This window comes from Bos indicus, chromosome 29 (genome assembly GCF_029378745.1).
Source record: "Bos indicus isolate NIAB-ARS_2022 breed Sahiwal x Tharparkar chromosome 29, NIAB-ARS_B.indTharparkar_mat_pri_1.0, whole genome shotgun sequence".
Taxonomy (NCBI): Eukaryota; Metazoa; Chordata; class Mammalia; order Artiodactyla; family Bovidae; genus Bos; species Bos indicus.
In genome coordinates, this window is record NC_091788.1 from 39,472,145 (window position 1) to 39,492,725 (window position 20,581).

Consider the following 20,581-nt stretch of genomic DNA (forward strand, 5'->3'; position numbering starts at 1 on the left):
ACCCACTCCAGTGTTCTTGCCTGGAGAATCCCAGGGATGGGGGAGCCTGCTGGGCTGCCGTCTATGGGGTCTCACAGAGTCAGACACGACTGAAGTGATTTAGTAGCAGCAGCAGCTCTAAGTGAAACACCATCATGGTTATCTGGGTCATTAATATCTTTTTTGTATAGTTCTTCTATATATTCTTTCAACCTCTTCTTAATATATTCTGCTTCTTTTAGGTCCACACCATTTCTGTCTTTTATTTGGCCCATCTTTGCATGAAATGATCTTTCTCTACCTCTAATTTTCTTGAGTAGATCTCTGGTCTTACCCATTCTATTGCTTTCCTCTATTTCTTTGCACTAATCAGGTAGGAAGGCTTTTTAAAAATCTCTTCTTGCTATTCTTTGGAACTCTGCATTCAGATGGGTATGTCTTTCTTTTACCATTTGCCTTTGCTTCTCTTCTTTTCTAAGTTAGTTCTAACGCATCCTCAGACAACCATTTTGCATTTTTGCATTTCATTTTCTTGGGGATGGTCTTGATGAGGTATGTACAGATCATTATTTCATGGCAAATACATGGAGAAACAATGAAAACAGTGACAGACTTTATTTTCCTGGGCTCAAATGTTATTGCAGATAGTGACGGCAGCTGGGGAAAAAAAAAAAAAAAAAGACGCTTGCTCCTTGGAAGAAAAGCTATGAAAAATCTTGACAGCATACTAAAAAGCAGAGACATTACTTTACCAACAAAGGTCTGTATAGTCAAAGCCACGGTTTTTCCAGAAGTCATGAGAGGATGTGAGAGTTGGACCATCAAGAAAGCTGAGCACCAAAGAATTGATGCTTTTGAACTGTGGTGTTGGACAAGATTCTTGAGAGTCCCTTGGACTGCAGTGGAGATCCAACCAGCCCATCCTAAAGGAAATCAGTCCTGAATATTCATTGGAAGGACTGATGCTGAGGCTGAACCTCCAGTACTTTGGCCAGTTGATGGGTAGAACTGACTCATTATAAAAGACCCAGACGCTGGTAAAGATTAAAGGCAGGAGGCAAAGCGGAAGAGAGAAGACCAAATTGTTTGATGGCATTACCAACTTGATGAACATGAGTTTGAGCAAGCTCTGGGAGTTAGTGATGGACAGGGAAGGCTGGCGTGCTGCACCCCATGATATAGCAAAGAGTTGGACATGACTGAGAGACTGAACTGAACTGATGTACAGAGGACAATCAGGGAGCAGGCAGAAGTCTTTAAGGAAGGAGGAAGGAACTATTCCTGAACAGCTGACAATGATCGGTCGGGAAGCGGTTTCAAGCTGGAGAAACTGTAGGGAACCAATTCTATGCCATGTGGAGAGAATGGTAAGAGAAAGGCAGGGCGGCAGTGCTGAGATTTCCCAGAGGACTAGATCCCTGTTCTACTAAACTTTATCAATGCTCAATATTATTAGGTGTTTTGAAACATGAGTTTTGTTTTGGAAGTGGTAGAGCAATATTCAGTGGAAGGACTGATGCTGAAGATGAAGCTCCAACACTTAGGCCATCTGATGTGAAAACCCAGTTCATTGGAAGAGACCCTGATGCTGGGAAACATTGTGGTCAGAAGGAGAGGGAATAAAAGGATGAGATTGTGAGATGGCATCACCGACTCAAAGACATGAGTTTGAGGAAACTCTGCAAAATAGTGAAAGACAGGGAAGCCTGCTTTGTTGCCGAACATGTAATCATAAAGAGTCAGACATGACTTAGCAACTGAACAATACCAATAAGGACATGGAGTCCACTGAGGGCTCTGTTCCTGGTTGAAGTGGATAAAGACTTGGGTGGAAGAGGAGGCTTCCCATCCTCTGGTGCAGGTCCTTGAATCCAAGGCAAGGAGCACAAGATTTTGAATGTGTTACCAAACATTATTTTCTAAAGACACAAAAACTGTTTTCAGCAGGAGAGAGAGCTTTGACTGAGTTTGTTCTCTAGATTTTACTGAGGGATTTGAAAGGGATTGGGGGCGGGCTGAGTCTGCAAAAACCAGGTGAACAGCTGCTGGAAGGCAAGGCTTGTGGTAGACATTCTGCACTAGGTGGAAAACGAATCCAGAAAAAATGCCCCTTCTGGCATGTACATGCCAATGTATCACATTATTTCAGCAGATCACTTCAATGTCATTTTGGGTCAAGCTAGAAATGGACTATGGGTGGTGTGCTTTTGTCAATTCCTGTGAGTATTAGATGACTAAATGTCTGGTTACTTCATTGCATGGTTGAAATCATGCTTGGGAAAGAAAATAGATCAAGTCCACACATGTTTTGTCGTTAAACAGCAAGCATAGTAAGGTTTCTAAAGCAACTGCAGGTAATTTAAACATGAGGGGCCAAACGGGGAAAGTTTCATTAACAGGCTGAGATTGGACTGTACAGGTTGCCATAGTTGTTGCTATGACAAGAAGCCATCTCAGCTACTTGTTGCCATGCTGGAGATGTGGGAAATGGAAAAAAGACCAAAAGCCTTACAACTCTCCTTGCAGTGTGATTTCAGGCTAAAAGTAGTTGACAATGAAAGGCTGACTGGTAAGGATGAGGAAGGGAATAATCTGAGCCAGTAATCATTAGCTCTTTTGGGAGCCCAGAAAACAGAAGCATTGTCTCATTCAGAGTTCTGTGTCATGTTTCAGAGATAGATATCATTTGGCTTGAATCAGTATTTAGCCTTGGAAATGGCAGCCATAACCTCTAAACAGAAGATTTCCTTCTCCCCAGGTGGAAGAATAATTCATATTTGTTCCAGACTCAGGAACCCAGAAAGCCCTTTCAGGGCCACTTGTTCTCACCAGGCACACATGCAATCTATAAGGTGGAACTATCATCATGGTGCCCATTTTCCAGATGAGGAAACTGAGGTTCTGAGACTTGATCAAAGTCACACAGCTAAGCATGCGAAAAGCCAAGCACAAACCCAGGGTAACAGTCCTCAAATTGTGTGTTTTTGCTCCACACCCACTGGGAGTGGTGGGTGGTGATCTGGCACCAAACTTAGGCAGAAGCAAGCAGTATTCAGACTTAAATTGAAGTAATTGAGGAAAACCACTAGTCCAATAAGCTATGACCTAAATCAAATCCCTTATGAATTTATAGTGGAGATGAAAAATAGATTCAAGGGATTAGGTCTGGTAGCCTGAAGAACTATGGATGGAGAGGTTTGTAACATTGTACAGGAGGTGATCATCAAAACCATTCCCAAGAAAAATAAATGTGATTTAAAAAAGGGGTTGCCTGAGGAGGCCTTAAAACAGCTGAGAAAATAAGAGAAGTCAAAGGCAAAGGAGAAAAGGAAAGATATGCACAATGGAATGCAGAGTTCTGGAGAATAGCAAGGAAAGATAAGAAAGTCTTAATAAGTGAACACTGCAAGAATTAGAGGAAAATAATAGAATTGTAAAGAGTATAGATTGCTTCAGGAATATTGGAGCTACCAGAGGAACACTTCATAAAAGGATGGGCACAATAAAGGACAGAAAAGTCAAAGACCTAACATAAGCAGATGAGATTAAGAAGAGGTAGCAAGAATGCACAGAAGAACTGTAAGAAAACCGTCATAATGACTGGGATAGTGATGATGCTTGGGTAAAGCACTCATCACTCATGTAAATCCAGATATACGGGAGTATGAAGTCAAGTGGGCCTTAGGAAGCATCACTACAAACAATGTTAGGAGAGGTGTTGGAATTCCAGCTGAGCTGTTTAAAACAACCTAAAGAATGAGACTGTAAAAGTGCTGCATTCAATATGTCAGCAAATTTGTAATACTCAGCAGTGGCCACAGTGCTGGAAAAGGTCAGTTTTCATTCCAATTCAGAAGAAATGCAATTCCAAAGAATGTTCAAACTATCATGCAATTGCTCTCATCTCACTTGCTAGCAAGGTAATGTTCAAAATCCTTCAATCTAAGCTTCAACAATACATGAACTAAAAACTTCCAGATGTACATACTGGTTTGAGGAACAAGAGATCAAATTGCCAACATCCATTGGATCATAGGAAAAGGGAATCCCAGAAAATATTTCCATATGCTTCACTGATTATGCTAAAGCCTTTCACTGTGTAGACCACAACAAACTGTGGAAATTCTTAAGGAAATGGGAGTACCAGATCACCTTACCTGTCTCCTGAAAAGCCTGTATGTAGCTCAAAAAGCAGCAGTTAGAATAAGACACAGAACAACTGAAAGATTTAAAAGTGGGAAAGCACCATGACAATGTGTATATTCTCACTCTGGTTATTTAACTTCTATATAGAATACATCATTTGATATGCTGGACTGCATAATTCCCAAGATGGAATAAAGATTGCTGGGAGAAATATCAACATCCACAGATATGAAGACAACACTGCCCTAATAGCAGAAAGCAAGAAAGAACTAAAGAGCTTCTTGATGAGGAGAGGAGATGCAAAAACTGGCTTAAAACACAAGATTAAAAAACTATTCACAAAAATATACTCAACATTCATGGCATCCTGTCACACCACTTCATGACTTACGGATGAGGGAAAAGTGAAAACAGTGGCAGATCTTATTTTCTTGGGCCCCAAAACCACTATGGGCCTTGACTGCAGCCACAAAATTAAAAGACACTTGCTGCTTGGAAGGAAGAAAGGCTATGAGAAACCTGCAGAGTGTATTAAAATAGGCAGAGACTCACTTTGCTACAGAAGTCTGTAGTGTCAAAACTATGGTTTTTCCAGTAACCAGGTACAGATGTGCAATCTGGACCATAAGAAAGGGGGAATGGCAAAATATTGAGCTTTTGAACTGTGGTGCTTGAGAAGATTCTTGAGAGTCCCTTATACAACAAGGAGATCAAACCAGTCAGTCTGAAAGGAAGTCAACCTCTAACCCCTGCTGTCTTAGCTGAGCCATCTACTGAGGGCCTCAAGGTGGAAAGAATGGATGCTTCCACTGCAAAAGGGCCTAACCATGGCAGCTCCAAGCAAATAGTTTGTAGCTCCACCCCTGGAGGAAGCTCAGAGAGGCTGAAGGCTCTGTGTACCCTGGCTCCCCCGATACATGTGTTGCATTCTCCCCAGCATTGGAGGCCAAGCAAGGGGCATTCTGGGTCCTGGAGGAAGGGGATGGCTCAGGGATCCACTGGGGCTACCACTTACCAAGTAGGACTGGAAAGGACAGAGCAGGCATATGTGGCAGAGACCTGGTGACAGGGGTGTGGCAACAAGAGGGAACCAGCTCTGCATGAATTACCTCACCCAAAATCCCCTGGAGGAGAAGCCCAGTGATAAGATCATCTGAGATGGGATGGAGAGAGTCTATTTCATTACCCCTTATAATTCCTCTGAATGAGGAGGTGGTGGAGTAGGTGGGTCATCACAAACTCTTCCATGGCCTAGACCATCTGCCAGTCGCTATCCTTTGGGCTGCTTCTCCCCAGCTTCAGTCATGTAGTTCGGGAGGAAATTGACAATAATGTGTGCTGCTGGGTCAGGGCCAAAAACCATGTAAAGCCAGTGAGAAGTCCCCATGTCCCTGCCAGAATGCCTAATCTGGGGCTGTACATGTGATCTGAGGTGGGTCATTCAGAGAACACCCTTGAACTCTGATGTCTGCAATCTTCTTTCCTTACTAGGTGATGCCTTTGGGATTTAAAACCCTAGGGCAGGTAGCTTGGACTCCTTCACTAGGTGTAGAAGCCTTACGGAAGAAAGTTGCCAGGCTAAGACCATCAAAGAAGTGTGAAGGGAAAGAGCGAGAGTGAGAGACAATTGATGACTTCTGATTTCTTGGGTCCAGTCACTGAAATCTTTGTATTTGCTCCGATTCTTGTGTCCTGGATTCCCAGAATCATTTAAATAAGTCTCCCTTTTCCTTGAAGCCAGTTGGAGTAGGGCTCCTCTCAATTTTGATTCAGACTTGGTTCTAGAACCTTCCTGATCATTGTATACCTGCCAGACACAAACAGACACACCAATTTGTTTCAGCACCATTATGAGTGAAACCCTTTATTCTTTACTGAGAATAGGGTGTGCAGACCACCAAATACAGTTCACCTGCATCCTGGGAAGGAGTGCTCAAAGGGTGAGTGAGTGTATGTTAGGAGAGGCCTTACTGATTCCTGAACCACTCCCAGCATTTACACTGCCCGTGCCAGGCCAATCCTGTCATTTCCTCGATCAAAGACTGAGAAATACAGCCTCAGGAAGACGTCACCCAGGATCCAGGTCTCTCTAGACGTCCTCACTGTGTTCTCTTTAAAGGCGGTATAGCAGTGGCTTTCAGAATCCTGGGGGAGTCAGAGACACACTCCAGTCAGCATGAGCCCTTACCGGTGCCTCCCCCCAATACCCAGAACCAGAACAATTTGTTTTATTTCCCTCTTTTGGTAAGTATCAAGGGGTTTTCTCAGCAGCAGAGGATTTGAGAGTTCAACCAAAACCAAAGAGGGCCAAGACATGAGGTTGCCATGAGGAAGTGTGTGGTGAGTAGAAGACTTGGAGTTGGGGAAACAGAGGAATAAAAAATAACAAAGTCCTACTGTAGAGCATAAGGAATTATATTCAATATTCAGTGATAAACCACATGAAAAAGAATAAGAAAAAAATATTTTTATGTGTATAGCACACTTTTTATCTGTATCACATTGCAATGCAGCAGAATTTAATGCAAAACTGAAGATCAGCCACACTTCAATATAATTTTTTAGAAAAGAACAAGTGTGTCCATAGTTCTCCTCACTCCCTGTTTCCTTCCTTATGACTCCTGCTCCTTGTTTTCTCTGTAGAGAATGCTGGTTCTCCTCCTGTGTGCCCACAATCCATACTTTATTAAAAAATAAAACTTTATTTTGTATTGGAGTATAGCTGATTAACAATGTTCTGAGTTTCAGGTGGACAGTAAAGGGACTCAGCCATATGTATCCATGCATCCTGGTCCCAAAGATACCCCTCCCATCCAGGCTGTCATATAACTGAGGGGAGTTCCCTGTGCTACACAGTAACTCGTTATTGGTCATCCATCTTAAATAGATCAGTGCCCACAACACGTTCCTGAAGACTTAACTCAGGAACTCTACAAAGCCTCCTTTGGTCCTCACTCACCCTCCTTGGCCACTCCAGGCTTGGTTGGGTAACGTACTCTGGTTCCCCTTCCCCACTGGTCAACCTGTAGCCTTTATCACCCTTAGTAAGGCCCCAGTGCTCCAGTGCAGACCACCTTGAGATGCCATTTACATGGAATGCAGTGCAGTTTTGCCTTGAACCAAGCAAACCTGCATATGGCTCAATGAGTTTGTGCTTTAGAATTCCTGAAATTCCCTCTCTTCCTCAAAGCCTTCTTTGAGCCCATCAGCCTGCTCTGAACTCCCGCAGGGAGCTGACATGAAGCCTCCACCCTGTGCCGGGGCTGAGCAGTCACTGTGCACCCAGTATTCACCTTAGTATCCAACCTCCCCACAGAGGGGTCGGGTATCCCAACTCACAAAGGAGGCACCTGGCCAGAGCAAGGGGAAGATGCAGCCGAGTACTAAGCTGACCATGTAATTTATCATCCAAACCAGAAAAAAACTTGAGAAGGGAAGGCAGACTGTTAACTTATGCTGGGACATCACACTGGGAATGCCCCCAGCCATTCTCCTTGTAAGATGGCCTATTTCAGGGACCGCTAGAGCTGACTTCCATGTTCATACAGCTAAGGGTTCAGATTGAATTGAAGCTCTTTGAGGACTGAGGACCTTAGTGTCCCCCCTTGTGACTCCCACAATGCCAGCATGGTGTGGCGTCTCCATATTTGTTTCATGAAGATAAGTGTCCCAGACGGCCCTTTAATCTCAAATGGTTGGTTTTCTGGCAGTCATTGACCCAGCCACAGGTCTCATCAGCATCTGCAATGGTGTGAGATGGCCAGTAGAGGGCGCGCTCCTCCCAACAGCAGCCCGTGGGTTGCTGCAAGCCCCAATTTAAGAACACCGCTCAGTGTTGTCCCCTCACCTTGAGGATGTAGGCTCGTGCTGGCACCGGGTAGTTGATGCCGTTGATGGTGAAGATAATAGAGGGCAGGGTATTGACCACAGAACATGAAACGTAGTGCTGTTAGAGAGAGAGGGAGAGAGTTTGGCCCTGGAGATCCTTGTTGTGTGTGGAGACTGGGAGTGAACCTGAGACATGACCCTTCACCTTGGAACCCCGTGGCGTGGTGCCGATGAGCTTCTGTATGTTATTGACCAGTCTTCTTGGGCCTTTGATCAGTGCTGTTCCGGTGTCCACAAGGGCCTCGCAGCCTCCAGAACAAGCAATAATCTTTCTTTTCATGGAGATGCTGAGAGAGAGTGGAAGAAAGCAGGCATCAAGATCAATCTGAGTCTCACCAGAGCTGACCCCTTCCTGACTGTCTCCTAAACAGCCCTTTGTCTCTTGCCCTCTTTTCCCTTGCTCTCAACACAGCACCTTTCATGACATCCTCGAATGCAGTACTTGAATACACCAGGATATTTTGCACCTTAACACAGACTGGTCTTCCTTCCTAGAAGACTCCACTCCACTTTGACTAGCAAATTTCTTCTCATCTTCTGGATTCCACCTTAATTGTATTGTTTTGGGGAAGTCTTTCCCCCATGTTTATAAGTCTCCTGTCTTGGTCACTCTCTGTAGACCCTTCCTCATGTCTGCTGCTGCTGCTGCTGCCGCTGCTAACTCACTTCAGTCGTGTCTGACTCTGTGCGACCCCATAGACAACAGCCCACCAGGCTCCACCATCCCTGGAATTTTCCAGGCAAGAGTACTGGAGTGGGTTGCCATTGCCTCCTCCTCCTCATGTCTAGCATGTACAAAAGGCACAATTCACTATGTGGGTGAGTCACTTCATGTACATCTGCCTTCTTAGATGTGAGGGCAAGTTTTAGTCTCCTTGCCTCCCTAAAGTGCCTGGCACACAGTGGATGCCAATGCTTGTCTGTTCAATGACTGAATGAAGACTGAGAAAACAATAAGAAACATCCAGAGAGCTGTACCTGGTGGGGAACAAATAACGGGTAGCACACAGAGTGAAGATGAAGATTCACCGGGGCAGCAGATTCTCATAGTAGGGGGAGAAAGGGGCTCCTCTGGGAGAGGGTGTCTCCAAGCACTGCTCCAACAACCAGCTCAGACCCTGAGACCCTGACCAGGAAATATATAAGTAGCCCACAGAAACTCCAAAGGACAGGTCAGCATTTGTCCTATGCTCTCTCACACAGAATCCAATCAATTATGCCTCTTGTCCTCAGGTCACTCCTGGATCCCACCTTCCTGATTCTCTTATAGACCCCCCCACTGTATGCCCAGGTACATGGGGTGTCTTTTTTATTAGTTGCTTTCACGTCTTAAGACTGCAGCCAACCTCTCTCCAGTGCTAGGTAGCTGCTCCCTAAGGAGACCAGTTTTCCCCATTTGCTCAGAACTTTCCCTGTTCTTAAACAGACGTTTATCTGTACTGAGAACTTCCTATGTCCAAGGTAGCCCTGGACTGTTGGTCATCTTATCATAACTCTGTTCAGGCTGCTAAAATACTCCCTGATCGTCTGTTCACCACAATGTAGAGTCCTCTAACCATGCTCCCCACCTCAAAGGGCAGTGGATGCAGCTCTCTCCCAGCTGCACAGACCTCTCTGTACCCTTTTAGGACCCTGGTCAGAGCCATGCTCAGAAGGCCTGGGGATTCTGAACCCATGGATTGTTTGTGTATCTGTGTGCTTGTGTGTTTATTTGTATGTGTGTTTGTATGTGTCTCTGTGTGTGCTTGTGTGTCTCTGACTACCTATGCATGTTTATATGTGCCTCTGTGTATGTTTATATGTGTCTGCTTATGTGTTTCCATGTGTCTGTGTGTCTGTCTGAGTCATTGTGGGTAGTGTATAGTCTGTGTGACTGTGTGTCTGAGAATGCATTTGTGTGTGTCTGCCTGTGTCCATGTACAGTAGCGGGAGCATCACTTGGGCTGACCCTCAGAGGAAGAGGCTTACCGGTCCACGTGTACAGTCCAGCCGCCCGCTTGGATCAATGGCACCCAGTTGAGCTCTCCCTTGTAGTAGCGGTGGTCCACCCCACCAAACATCACCACACTGCCCTCCCGCTTGTCTCTGTAGAGAGAAGTGAGGGGGGATCCTTGGAGGACAGTAAAAACAGCACTGTCTGAGAGCTGTGCTTGTCCACCCATCAAAGCCCTAATAAGGTCCCCACGTAGAGATGCAGAAATAGTGTCTGGGAGCGACTGAGATCCAGACTGAGGTCTGTAAGTGGTTAGTGAGTGGCACAGAGGAGGTTAGAAGCTGAATCACTTGGTTGGGCTCCACCCACTATGTCTTCTAAAGACACCCTGAACCTCCAGGGACCTGAGTGCTCAAACACCCTCAGAGGACACGGTGCTGAAGCTTTTGGCTTTTGCCTTATCCACCTTGTCATTTTTCAGGAAAATCAAGGCCTGGGAGTTCTAAGGGTGTGGGTTCAGGTCACTAAGAGTTGGCTCCACTAGCCTGTGACCTCTACTGTCCAAAGGGCCCCATACTCAGAAGGGACCCCACCTCTGCTCTCCCTGTCTTGAAATGCCTAATATTTCTTGAACAAGGTTTCCAGAGTTTTGTGTCCCACACTTTCGTTTTTCACTGGAACCTGCAAATTGGGTAGCTGGTCCTGGGCTCCCAGTGAAATGCTAATGAGGAAGGAAAGATATCCACCATCCTTCTCCTTACTTCCTTATCAAATACATAAGAAAATCCTAATGCTTTTTATTCAACATGCTTCCTGTTGCCTTCCATTAGCCTTCCTCCTCACTCACCCCAGGAGACCAATTTACTGATCTTGAGCCCAGGATCAGGGTGTGTTCTAATAAAACATTATTTATAAAAGCCACTGGTGAAGCCAGATAAGGCCCTTGGACCATAGTTATCCTGGGTTAGATTATCTCTCAGGATACTTCTTTATCAATTGTTCTACAATTTTCATGCAACTGAAAGCATCTTACAGCTAATTTGGATAAAGTGATTGTCTATCTCAGACTTACTTGCTCAAGTAGAAGGCAAAAACAGGCTCAGAAATGGCACCTTCATTCTTCAGGTTGTCAAAGATGGGGATGGCTCCAGAGAAGGACATGTTCGGATAGTTCAAGCCCAAGACACCATCAAAAGGTATACCGTCAAACCCAACTTCTGCCAGGCTTATACAGAATGGCTGGTCAGTACTTACAAGGTCCCCAATCTATGGGAGAGAAGAGTGTTCCCATTTACAGATACGTGAAATGGGCTAGGACTGGGCTAGGGTACATTGCCATTAGATCCTCAGAGAAGAATTGAGGCTGGGCTCTGTCTTCAGTGGCCCTCAGATGATTAGACCAAGCTGGGAGGGGAATTTGGGTTCCACTTGAGAGAGGCTGTGAATTTTAAAACATCTGCCCCTCTGAAAAACACCACCTGAGTGAGTCAAATTGGCCTCGTGGCTTCTGTACAGGTGTGGCAACCAAGTCAGGCCAGGACCCATTGCTGCCACCTTATGGCAAACTGAGTGGAGAAAAGGATAGCCTTCTCTTTGGCATCACTGTGACCTAATGACAAGAATGGACTGCATTCTCTGTAAGGTACTGTGGATTCTGCATCTGTCCAGGAAGACAGAAGCCGAAAACACAATCTTACTTGCAGGGTTCTATGAAATTACTGCCTGGGGAATTCACCTTTGGGGATATGTGTGTATTTGTGTGAGTGTGTATGAGAGAGAAAGTGAGAGAGCAGAACTACTCAAATAATTTGGGGGAGGCAGGCCATAGGTTAATTAGACTCTCAAGGATCCTCTAGAGTGACAACTCATTTATCAGGCCCCTTGACTTCTCAGGCCTCCAGTTTCGCACTATGGATACCTGAAGCCCTTGACTGCCCCCAGGTCCCCAGATCAGTTTTATCCTGTCCCCAAACACCCCACAGCAACTTCAGTCCTGAAAAGCCAGGCTAACTCCACCTTTTACCACATGTGTGCCCTCAGCAAGGCCCTTTCTGTCTGCACGTCAGTTTCCTCATATGTCTCATGAGCTAATCAGAGTAACTGCTGTGTGAGGTTGTTGCAGGATTAAGCCAATTATCAGCTGAAAGTGCCTGGAACAGTCTGTGAATATAAAATTGGGTGTTTTTTTCCCATTTTCTCGCCCCCAGCAAAATGACTTGAACTGCTCATGGGCAGAGGAGCTACAAGTCTACACTTCAAGTCACCCTCTGGGTTAGCTAATCTGCTCATGTGTCACCACAGGCACTGTCTCCCCAGATGCAGGGTCCTGTGGGTAAGATGGCCAATATCTATGGGAGTTAGGCTAAGAAGGGTCCTACATCTGTTTTGCAAGCAGGGGTCACTCCATAGCCAGTCCAGACTCAGCATTTGTTACCCGAACAGTGTCATAAACAAGAAGTCCTTTCATCCTTCCAGTATTGTACTTGATGTTGAAGACCTTTTGGGTATGCCGGAAGGTGGAAGAATAAAGATGTATGAACATAACCTTTGTAGCTGCAGACACAAGAGATGAGTGTCATCAGGTGCCAAGGGTGGAAACAGGGGAACAGGGCAAGTGAAGGATGGTCCGGGTAGGGGGTGTCTGTACTCACCACAGGCTAGACTTTGGCAAAAGACGGAGGGCACCCACAAGTCAGATGAGCCTGTGTCAAAGACAACCTGGAATTCCTGAGGGGGTGTTCCAATGGTGATGTTACCCACGTAGAGCATCTACAGTGAAAAGGAGGGAGTGGGTTAGTGCAGAACTGGCTACCCTCTATTCCCACACTACTGCCTCCCTCGGGGTGTCACATATCTCTTGAGATCACTTTCTAACCACCGTGCAGCTCACAGACTTTGGTCACAGAGATGTCTGCATTTGATATATTTTTCCTGTGCTGTATTGTATGCAGTATATTGATTCTATGACCAGGCATTGAAGTGGTATCGCCTGCATTGGAAGCACAGAGGCATAATCACTGGGCCTCCAGGACCACTGGACACCCAGGGAAGTCCTGGTACCTTCACTTGAGAAGGTCTGTAGTCCCTTCAATCCCTTCTCCAGGAGGTCATTCTGGATCAACCCCTGCCACTCCCTCTATCAGACCACATCCAATCAACCCCACACAGGTGACCCTTTCACTCGACATGTATATACCCTTTGCCTATCTCTCAGGCTGGCATGGGCATTCTTGAAGACAAAATAAGCCCTTTGTCTAATCTAAAAACAGTAACCACAGTGTTAGATTCTTATGGCCTTACACGGAATACAAGTTCAGTAACTTTTTACTGCTGTGGTTCTTGCATCTGTGGAAACTAAATTCCTCTGCCGGGGGAGTCACAGTTGCTTTGCAGTTGGTTCTACCTTTTGATCAGTGATGGCTCACTCTTCATCTGTAACTGAGTGGCTCACACAGTTCCTAAGGAACAATCGCCCTCAAAGTAATGACACATCTTTGACACAGAAAGGGAGTTTACCTGCCACCTGGTAATTGCCGGGCCCAGTCACCAAGACCAACAGTTGAGAATGAGAGTAACTTCTCCTCTGGGTGGGGTCCCTGTTTTCCAGTGTGTCTGCCTCCTGCAGGAACCCCAACCCCAACATCCCACCAGGCACCTCCAGATGAGCCTCGGTGCTAGGCTAGAGCACCAGGGAGCTCTATGGAGCACCATCCCCCCAAAATACTCACATCCATGATGTTTCTCAGTGGGTGAATAGTTAGATTTGAACCACGAGAAGAAATCTGGGACAGACTGTAAGTATGTTCCTTCAAGAAATTGTTCAGCGTGTTTTTTCCACTGAGGGTTTTTCTCATGGTCTTCACTTGCCTTAGAGGTATTCTTTCATGGAACATTTGACAAAGAAAACAAAGAGGATGCTACAATTAGCTGTCAGTGTTAAGGTATAATTGTCATTGTAATGACCCTCTGTATTTTCTAATCATTTTTATGAGGCACATTATTATCAAAATTTTATGCATATACCATGGCAAAGACATCACTTTGAATACAGGCTCTGTTCTGCAATCTTGGATAAGCCATATGACTGTGTGGTGTCTCAGTTTCCCCTTCAGTAAAATGGTGGAATGTAACAATACAAACCCTCCAAAAAAGAATATCTTGGGGATAAGTGAAGTGATGGATATAAGGTACCTGATAAATAAGAAGTCTCAACATGAAAGTCATTAGCATTGCTGTTGCCATCCCACACTATCCTTCTCATAGAACCTCAGGGAAGGAGGTAGAAGGGGGACTCTTATCCTCTTTTACAAGGGAGCAATTTGAAATGCAAAAGGTTTCTGAGTTGACTGTGGTCACACTGCTTGTCAGACATAAAACAGTGTATATAAAACAATGTATCTTTCTCCACTTTGAAAGAGAAGTGAGAGCTGAAAAAAGAATCCAAGATATAGGGAACAAGTAAGGGAAATTCAGAGACTTGAGAAGGAAGGATGTGTCAAATGAAAAATTAAAAGAAAACAACACAGAGAGAAATACACTCCCAGTGCCTTCCAAAGAGATGGAGAGATAAATGACAGTGATACAGAGATGTAGACATAGACATATACACACTTAAGTAGACAGGGAAAAAAGAGGACATGTTGAATAAAATGTAGAAAAGTGCTATTCCACAGGACCACATCGACATCTGCATAGACTGTGCACTGAACAGTTGCAAGGAGTTGCATTTTCAATAGGTCACGACATGACTGGACCCCAAGAATTGTGCAGCCATGCATATCGACATAAGACCTTGGCATCTACAGTTCCTAGAGCAAGTTACTTATCAATAATAAAGATTTAGGGAAATATTCTGTTGCCTTCTAAACCTGATGGGTGGAATAATCAGGTGAAAAGAAAAATCCGAGAAAGGAACATGATGTGGCTTACAGTCCCCATACTTACTTGACTATACACTCTGAGAAGGCCACTAGCCAGAGGAGCACAAGCCACTTCATGCTTCTTTCCTGGCTCCAGGTACTCAGGGAAGTTTTGGTTCTTAGCATGTAGTGGTGACCAGGAGCCCCTAGTTATATATGCTCTGACCTACCCTAGTTTTCCCCTGTAGGCCACTAAAAGATCTAAAAAACCCACAAAGGTCTCGATAAAATCTTTACCTTCATCAGTGTCCTTCGCGAGTGGCCTTTGAAGCTTCTCAGAATACAGAGAATTGAACTGTAATCTCTTCCTTGAAGCTTGGATGGAAAATCAGACTGATCTGCATGGACATCTAAGAAGACAGAGAACCTTGCCTACTTGGAGGAAAAAACGGGTAAGAACATCATGAAAATGGATACTAGGGGCTATGCTTGACATTCGTGGTTTCAGGTCATCTTCCTAGCCACTTCATGAGATATACATTCCTATCTTCATTGGAGATGAGATTGCTAGGAGGATAAGTTGTCAAATGGCAAAGTCAAGACTTCAGGAGCAGCCCAGGGACATACAACTGGCTTTAGGTAGTGGGTCTATTGGCAGACAACAGGGTCACTTATGATGCCAGTCTGCATCAAAGAATTAGGACAGAGCAGTACTTCAATTGCTTAGTTTCAGTATTGGAAGAAATGTCATATACATCCACAAGATGTTTTACATCATCCAGCAAACATACAAGGAAGAACTGTGTGCTAGGTTCTGGGTTAAAGGCTTCGAAGTCAAAGTTGATCAAGACAAAAGTACTGCTTATCTTAAGAGAGCTAGCAGTCTAGTTCACACAAACTCATGGCCCCTGGAGGCAGGAGATATGATAATAGGACTAGGTGGCCATGTTGGACCCTTGGAAGCACAGGCCTTACCACTGGGAGCAGCCTTTCCTCCACTTCAGCCATGCTGGAAAGCATGCCAGTTGCCTATGTTTTCAGGAGAATCAGAAGTTTGGATATTTATGTACAATCTATTGATTTTAATGTTACCAACTAAAATTTTTTCCCTGAAAAAAACAGTGGGAACTAAATCTCCACAGCAATGTGCTGGAATCAGCCTTCAGTCTCTGTAGGTTTTTGTTTCTGGCCTAGAGTTGGGAGTGCAGTAGGGACAGAGAGGAATTTAATTCATGTTGGTTGATTTAAAAAGAGACTGAATGCATACTAAACATGCTGACTCATTGGATAAAACTCTGATATTCAGAAAGATTGAAGGCAGGAGAAGTGGAAGACAGAGAATGAGATGGTTGGATGGCATCACCAAGACAATGGACATGAGCTTCAGCAAGCTACCGGGAGTTGGTGATGGATTAGGGAAGCCTGGCATGCTGCAGTCTATGGCATTGCAAAGAGATGGACACAACTGAAGGACTGAACTGAACTGAACAAATTGAGAACAAGACTAATAAATCTATTTTCATCAACTTGTTGTTGACTAGCTACCTATAACAACACATTACTTAATTGGCTTTATAATTCAGACTTATGACTCTACATTCAGAGTGGAATATCTTCTAAGGAAAAACAAAAAATACATCCCATCAAAAACAAAACCAAAGAAAACCAAAAGAAAAAAGGGAAAGAAATGTGACACTATATGCAACAACTTCAGTTCAGTTCAGTTGCTCAGTCGTGTCCAGCTCTTTGTGAGCCCATAAACGGCAGCACACAAGGTCTCCCTGTCCTTCACGAACTACCAGAGTCCACAAATACTCATGTCCATTGAGTTGGTGATGCCATCCAACCATCTCATCCTCTGTCATCCCCTTCTCCTCCTGACCTCAATCTTTCCCAACATCAGGGTCTTTTCAAATGAGTCAGCTCTTCACATCAGGTGGCCAAAATATTGGAGTTTCAGCTTAAGCATCAGTCCTTTCAGTGAACATTCAGGACTGATTTCCTTTAGGATGGACTGGTTGGATCTCCTTGCAGTACAAGGGATGCTCAAGAGTCTTTCTCCAACACCACAGTTCAAAAGCATCAGTTCTTTGGGGCTCAGCTTTCTTTATAGCCTAACTCTCACATCCATACATGACCACTGGAAAAACCATAGCCTTGACTACATGAACGTTTGTTGACATAGTAATGTCTCTGCTTTTCAATATGCTTTCTAGGTTGGTTACAACTTTCTTCCAAGGTGTAAATGTGCTTTAATTTCATGGCTGCAATCAACATCTGCAGTGATTTTTGAGCCCAGAAAAATGAAGTCAACCACTGTCTCCACTATTTCCCCATCTATTGGCCATAAAGTGATGGGATTGGATGCCATGATCTTAGTTTTCTAAATGTTGAGCGTTAAGCCAACTTTTTCATTCTCCTCTTTCACCTTTATCAAGAGGTTCTTTAGTTCTTCTTCACTTTCTGCCATAAAAGCGGTGTCATCTGCATATCTGAGGTTATTGAAATTTCTCCCGGCAATCTTGATTCCAACCTGTGCTTCCTCCAGCACAGTGTTTTCATGATGTACTCTGCATATAACTTAAATAAACAAGGTGACAATATACAGCCATGACATACTCCTTTCCTATTTGGAACCAGTTTGTTGTTAAATGTCCAGTTCTAACTGTTGATACCTGGTCTGCATATAGGTTTCTCAAGAGGGAGGTCCATTGGTCTGGTATTCCCATCCCTTTCAGAATTTTCCACATTTTATTGTGATCCACACAGTCAAAGGCTTTGGCATAGTCAGTAAAGCAGAAGAAGGTGATTTTCTGGAATTCTCTTGCTGTTTTGATAATCCATCAGATGTTGTCAATATGATGTCTGGTTCCTCTGACTTTTCTAAAACCAGCTTGAAGTTCATGGTTCATGTACTGCTGAAGCCTGGTTTGGAGAATTTTAAGCATTACTTTACTAGCGTGTGAGATGAGTGCAATTATGCTGTAGTTTGAGCATTCTTTGGTACAGCCCTTCTTTGGGATCAGAATGAAAACTGACCTTTTCCAGTCCTGTGGCCACTGCTGAGTTTCCAAATTTGCTGGCATAGTGAGTACAGCACTTTCACAGCATCATCTTTCAGGATTTGAAATAGCTCAACTGGAATTCCATCATCTCCACTAGCTTTGTTCATAATGGTGCATCCTATGGCCCATTTGACTTCACATTCCAGGATGTCTGGCTCTAGGTGAGTGATCACACAATCGTGATTATCTCGGTCGTGAAGATCTGTTTTGTACCATTCTTCTGTGTATTCTTTCCAACTCTTCTAAATATCTTCTGCTTCTATTAGGTCCGTACCATTTATGTTCTTTATTGAGCCCATCTTTGCATGGAATATTCCCTTGGTATCTCTAATTTTCTAGAAGAGATCTCTAGTCTTTCCCATTCTATTGTTTTCCTCTATTTCTTTGCATTGATTTCTGAGGAAGGCTTTCTTATTTCTCCTTGCTATTCGTGGGAACTCTGCATTCAAATGGGTATATCTTTGCTTTTCTCCTTTGCTTTTTTCTTCCCTTCATTTCACAGCAATCTGTAAGGCCTCCTCAGACAGCCATTTTGTTATTTGCATTTTTTTTTCTTAGGATGGTCTTGATTCCTGTCTCCTGTACAAGGTCATGAACCTCTGTCCATAGTTCATCAGGCACTCTGTCTATTAGATCTAGTCCCTTAAATCTATTTCTCACTTCCTCTGTATAGTCATAAGGGATTTGATTTAGGTCATACCTGAATGGTTTAGTGCTTTTCTTCACTTTCAGTCTGAATTTGGAAATAAGCGTGTTCATGTTCTGAGCCACCGTCAACTCCCAGTCTTGTTTTTGCTGACTGTATAGAGCTTCTCCATCTTTGGCTGCAAAGAATATAATAAATCTGATTTTCGTGTCGACCATCTGGTGATGTCCATGTGTAGAGTCTTCTCTTGTGTTGTTGGAAGAGGGTGTTGGTTATGACCAGTGCATTCTCTTTGCAGAACTCTATTAGCCTTTGCCCTGCTTCATTCTGTACTCCAAGGCCAAATTTTTTGTTACTCCTTGTGTTTCTTGACTCCTACTTTTGCATTCCAGTCCCCTATGATGAAAATGACATCTTTTAGGAGTTTTAGTTCTAGAAGGTCTTTTAGGTCTTCATAGAACTGTTCAACTTCAGCTTCTTCAGCATTACTGATCAGGGCATAGACTTGGATTACCATCACATTGAATGGTTTGCCTTGGAAATGAATAGAGATCATACTGTCATTTTTGAGATTGTATCCAAGTACTGTATTTGAGACTCTTTTGTTAACTATGATATCTACTCCACTTCTTCTAAGGGATTCCTGCCCACAGTAGTAGATATAATGGTCATCTGAGTTAAATTCACCGATTCCAGTCCATCTTAGTTCTTGGATTCCTCGAATGCCTATGTTCACTCTTTTCATCTCCTGTTTGACTACTTCTAATTTGCCTTGTATAGAGCAATATTGCATAGGAACCTGGATTATAAGGTCCATGAATCAAGGCAAATTGGGAGCCACTAAGGAATCCCAATTTGCCTTGATTCATGGACCGTACAATCCAGGTTCCTGTGCAATATTGCTCTCTACAGCATCTTATCTTGCTTCTATCATCAGTCCCACCCTCAACTGGGTGTTGTCTTTGCTTTGGCTCCATCCCTTCATTCTTTCTGGAGTTATTTCTCCACTGATCTCCGGTAGCATATTGGGCACCTACTGACCTGGGGAGTTCATCTTTCAGTGTTCTATCTTTTTGCCTTATCATACTGTTCATGGGGTTTTCAAGGCAAGAATATTGAAGTGGTTTGCCATTCCTTTCTCCAGTGGACCACATTCACTCCACCATGACCTGTCCGTCTTGGGTGGCCCCACAGGGCATGGCTTAGTTTCACTGAGTTAGACAAGGCTATGATCCGTGTGACAGATTGGCTTGTTGTCTGTGATTGTGGTTTCAGTCTGTCTGCCCTCTGATTCCCTCTCTCAGGGCCTACCCTCTTATTTGGTTTTCTCTTACCTTGGACGTGGGGTATCTCTTCACGGCTGTTCCTGCAAAGTGTAGCCGCTGCACCATACCTTGGATGTAGGGTAGCTCCTCTCGGCTGCTGGCCCTGATTTGGACATGGGGTAGTTCCTCTTCACCAGGCTTCTGCATTGCCATTGCAGCTGCCATGCAGCTGCACCGCCATCAGAGCTGAGGAGAGCAATATTTCAACAACTTATTGTTCCCCATATTGTTTCTGTTATTGTGACTTAGTCATATGTATGTTAACAAGTAAAAGCAAGACAATAATTAAAACCAACGTTCTAAAGTAAGACTTTCAGTGGCTAGAAAAAGAGGTTCACACATAACATAAACGAGTTTAATTCAAACCGTGCTGTCTTAAATCTTGAACTGAAAGCATAAGTTTGTACCAACTAATTATACTCCTTTTTATTTAATTTTTAAGGAAAATGTGTGCTTCCTACTCTGACCACTATAAAGCCTAGAAGCCATGACAACTTGATAACAGTGACTATTCTGAGGTCTAACGTGTAGCTTCTAAATGCATTTCCCATCAGACAATGCATGGTTTCTTAAAGAGATGGCTGATTTTAGGACTGGATAAAGAAATGCACAGAATAATTTTGGGAATATTGAAGGACCAGAAAGCTGAGGGACTTAAATACCAATGGGACCTGGACAGAAAGTTGAGGAATCTAAATGAAAAGGCCAAACACCTACCAGTTTCTTGAGCAGAATGATGT

General features: G+C 44.0%; 1 protein-coding gene across 1 annotated transcript; it reads right to left on the bottom strand.

Moving 5' to 3' along the window:
• Positions 1-6,120: 6,120 nt before the first annotated feature.
• On the bottom strand, positions 6,121-14,943 carry LOC139180671 (pregnancy-associated glycoprotein 1-like). Its single transcript, XM_070782784.1, has 9 exons — positions 14,891-14,943; positions 13,675-13,825; positions 12,598-12,715; positions 12,381-12,499; positions 11,019-11,212; positions 9,982-10,098; positions 8,159-8,300; positions 7,973-8,071; positions 6,121-6,270 (listed from the first exon to the last, which is right to left on the bottom strand). The coding sequence occupies exons 1-9, from the start codon at positions 14,941-14,943 to the stop codon at positions 6,121-6,123; spliced, it is 1,143 nt and encodes a 380-aa protein (XP_070638885.1).
• Between the last annotated feature and the right edge of the window lie 5,638 nt (positions 14,944-20,581).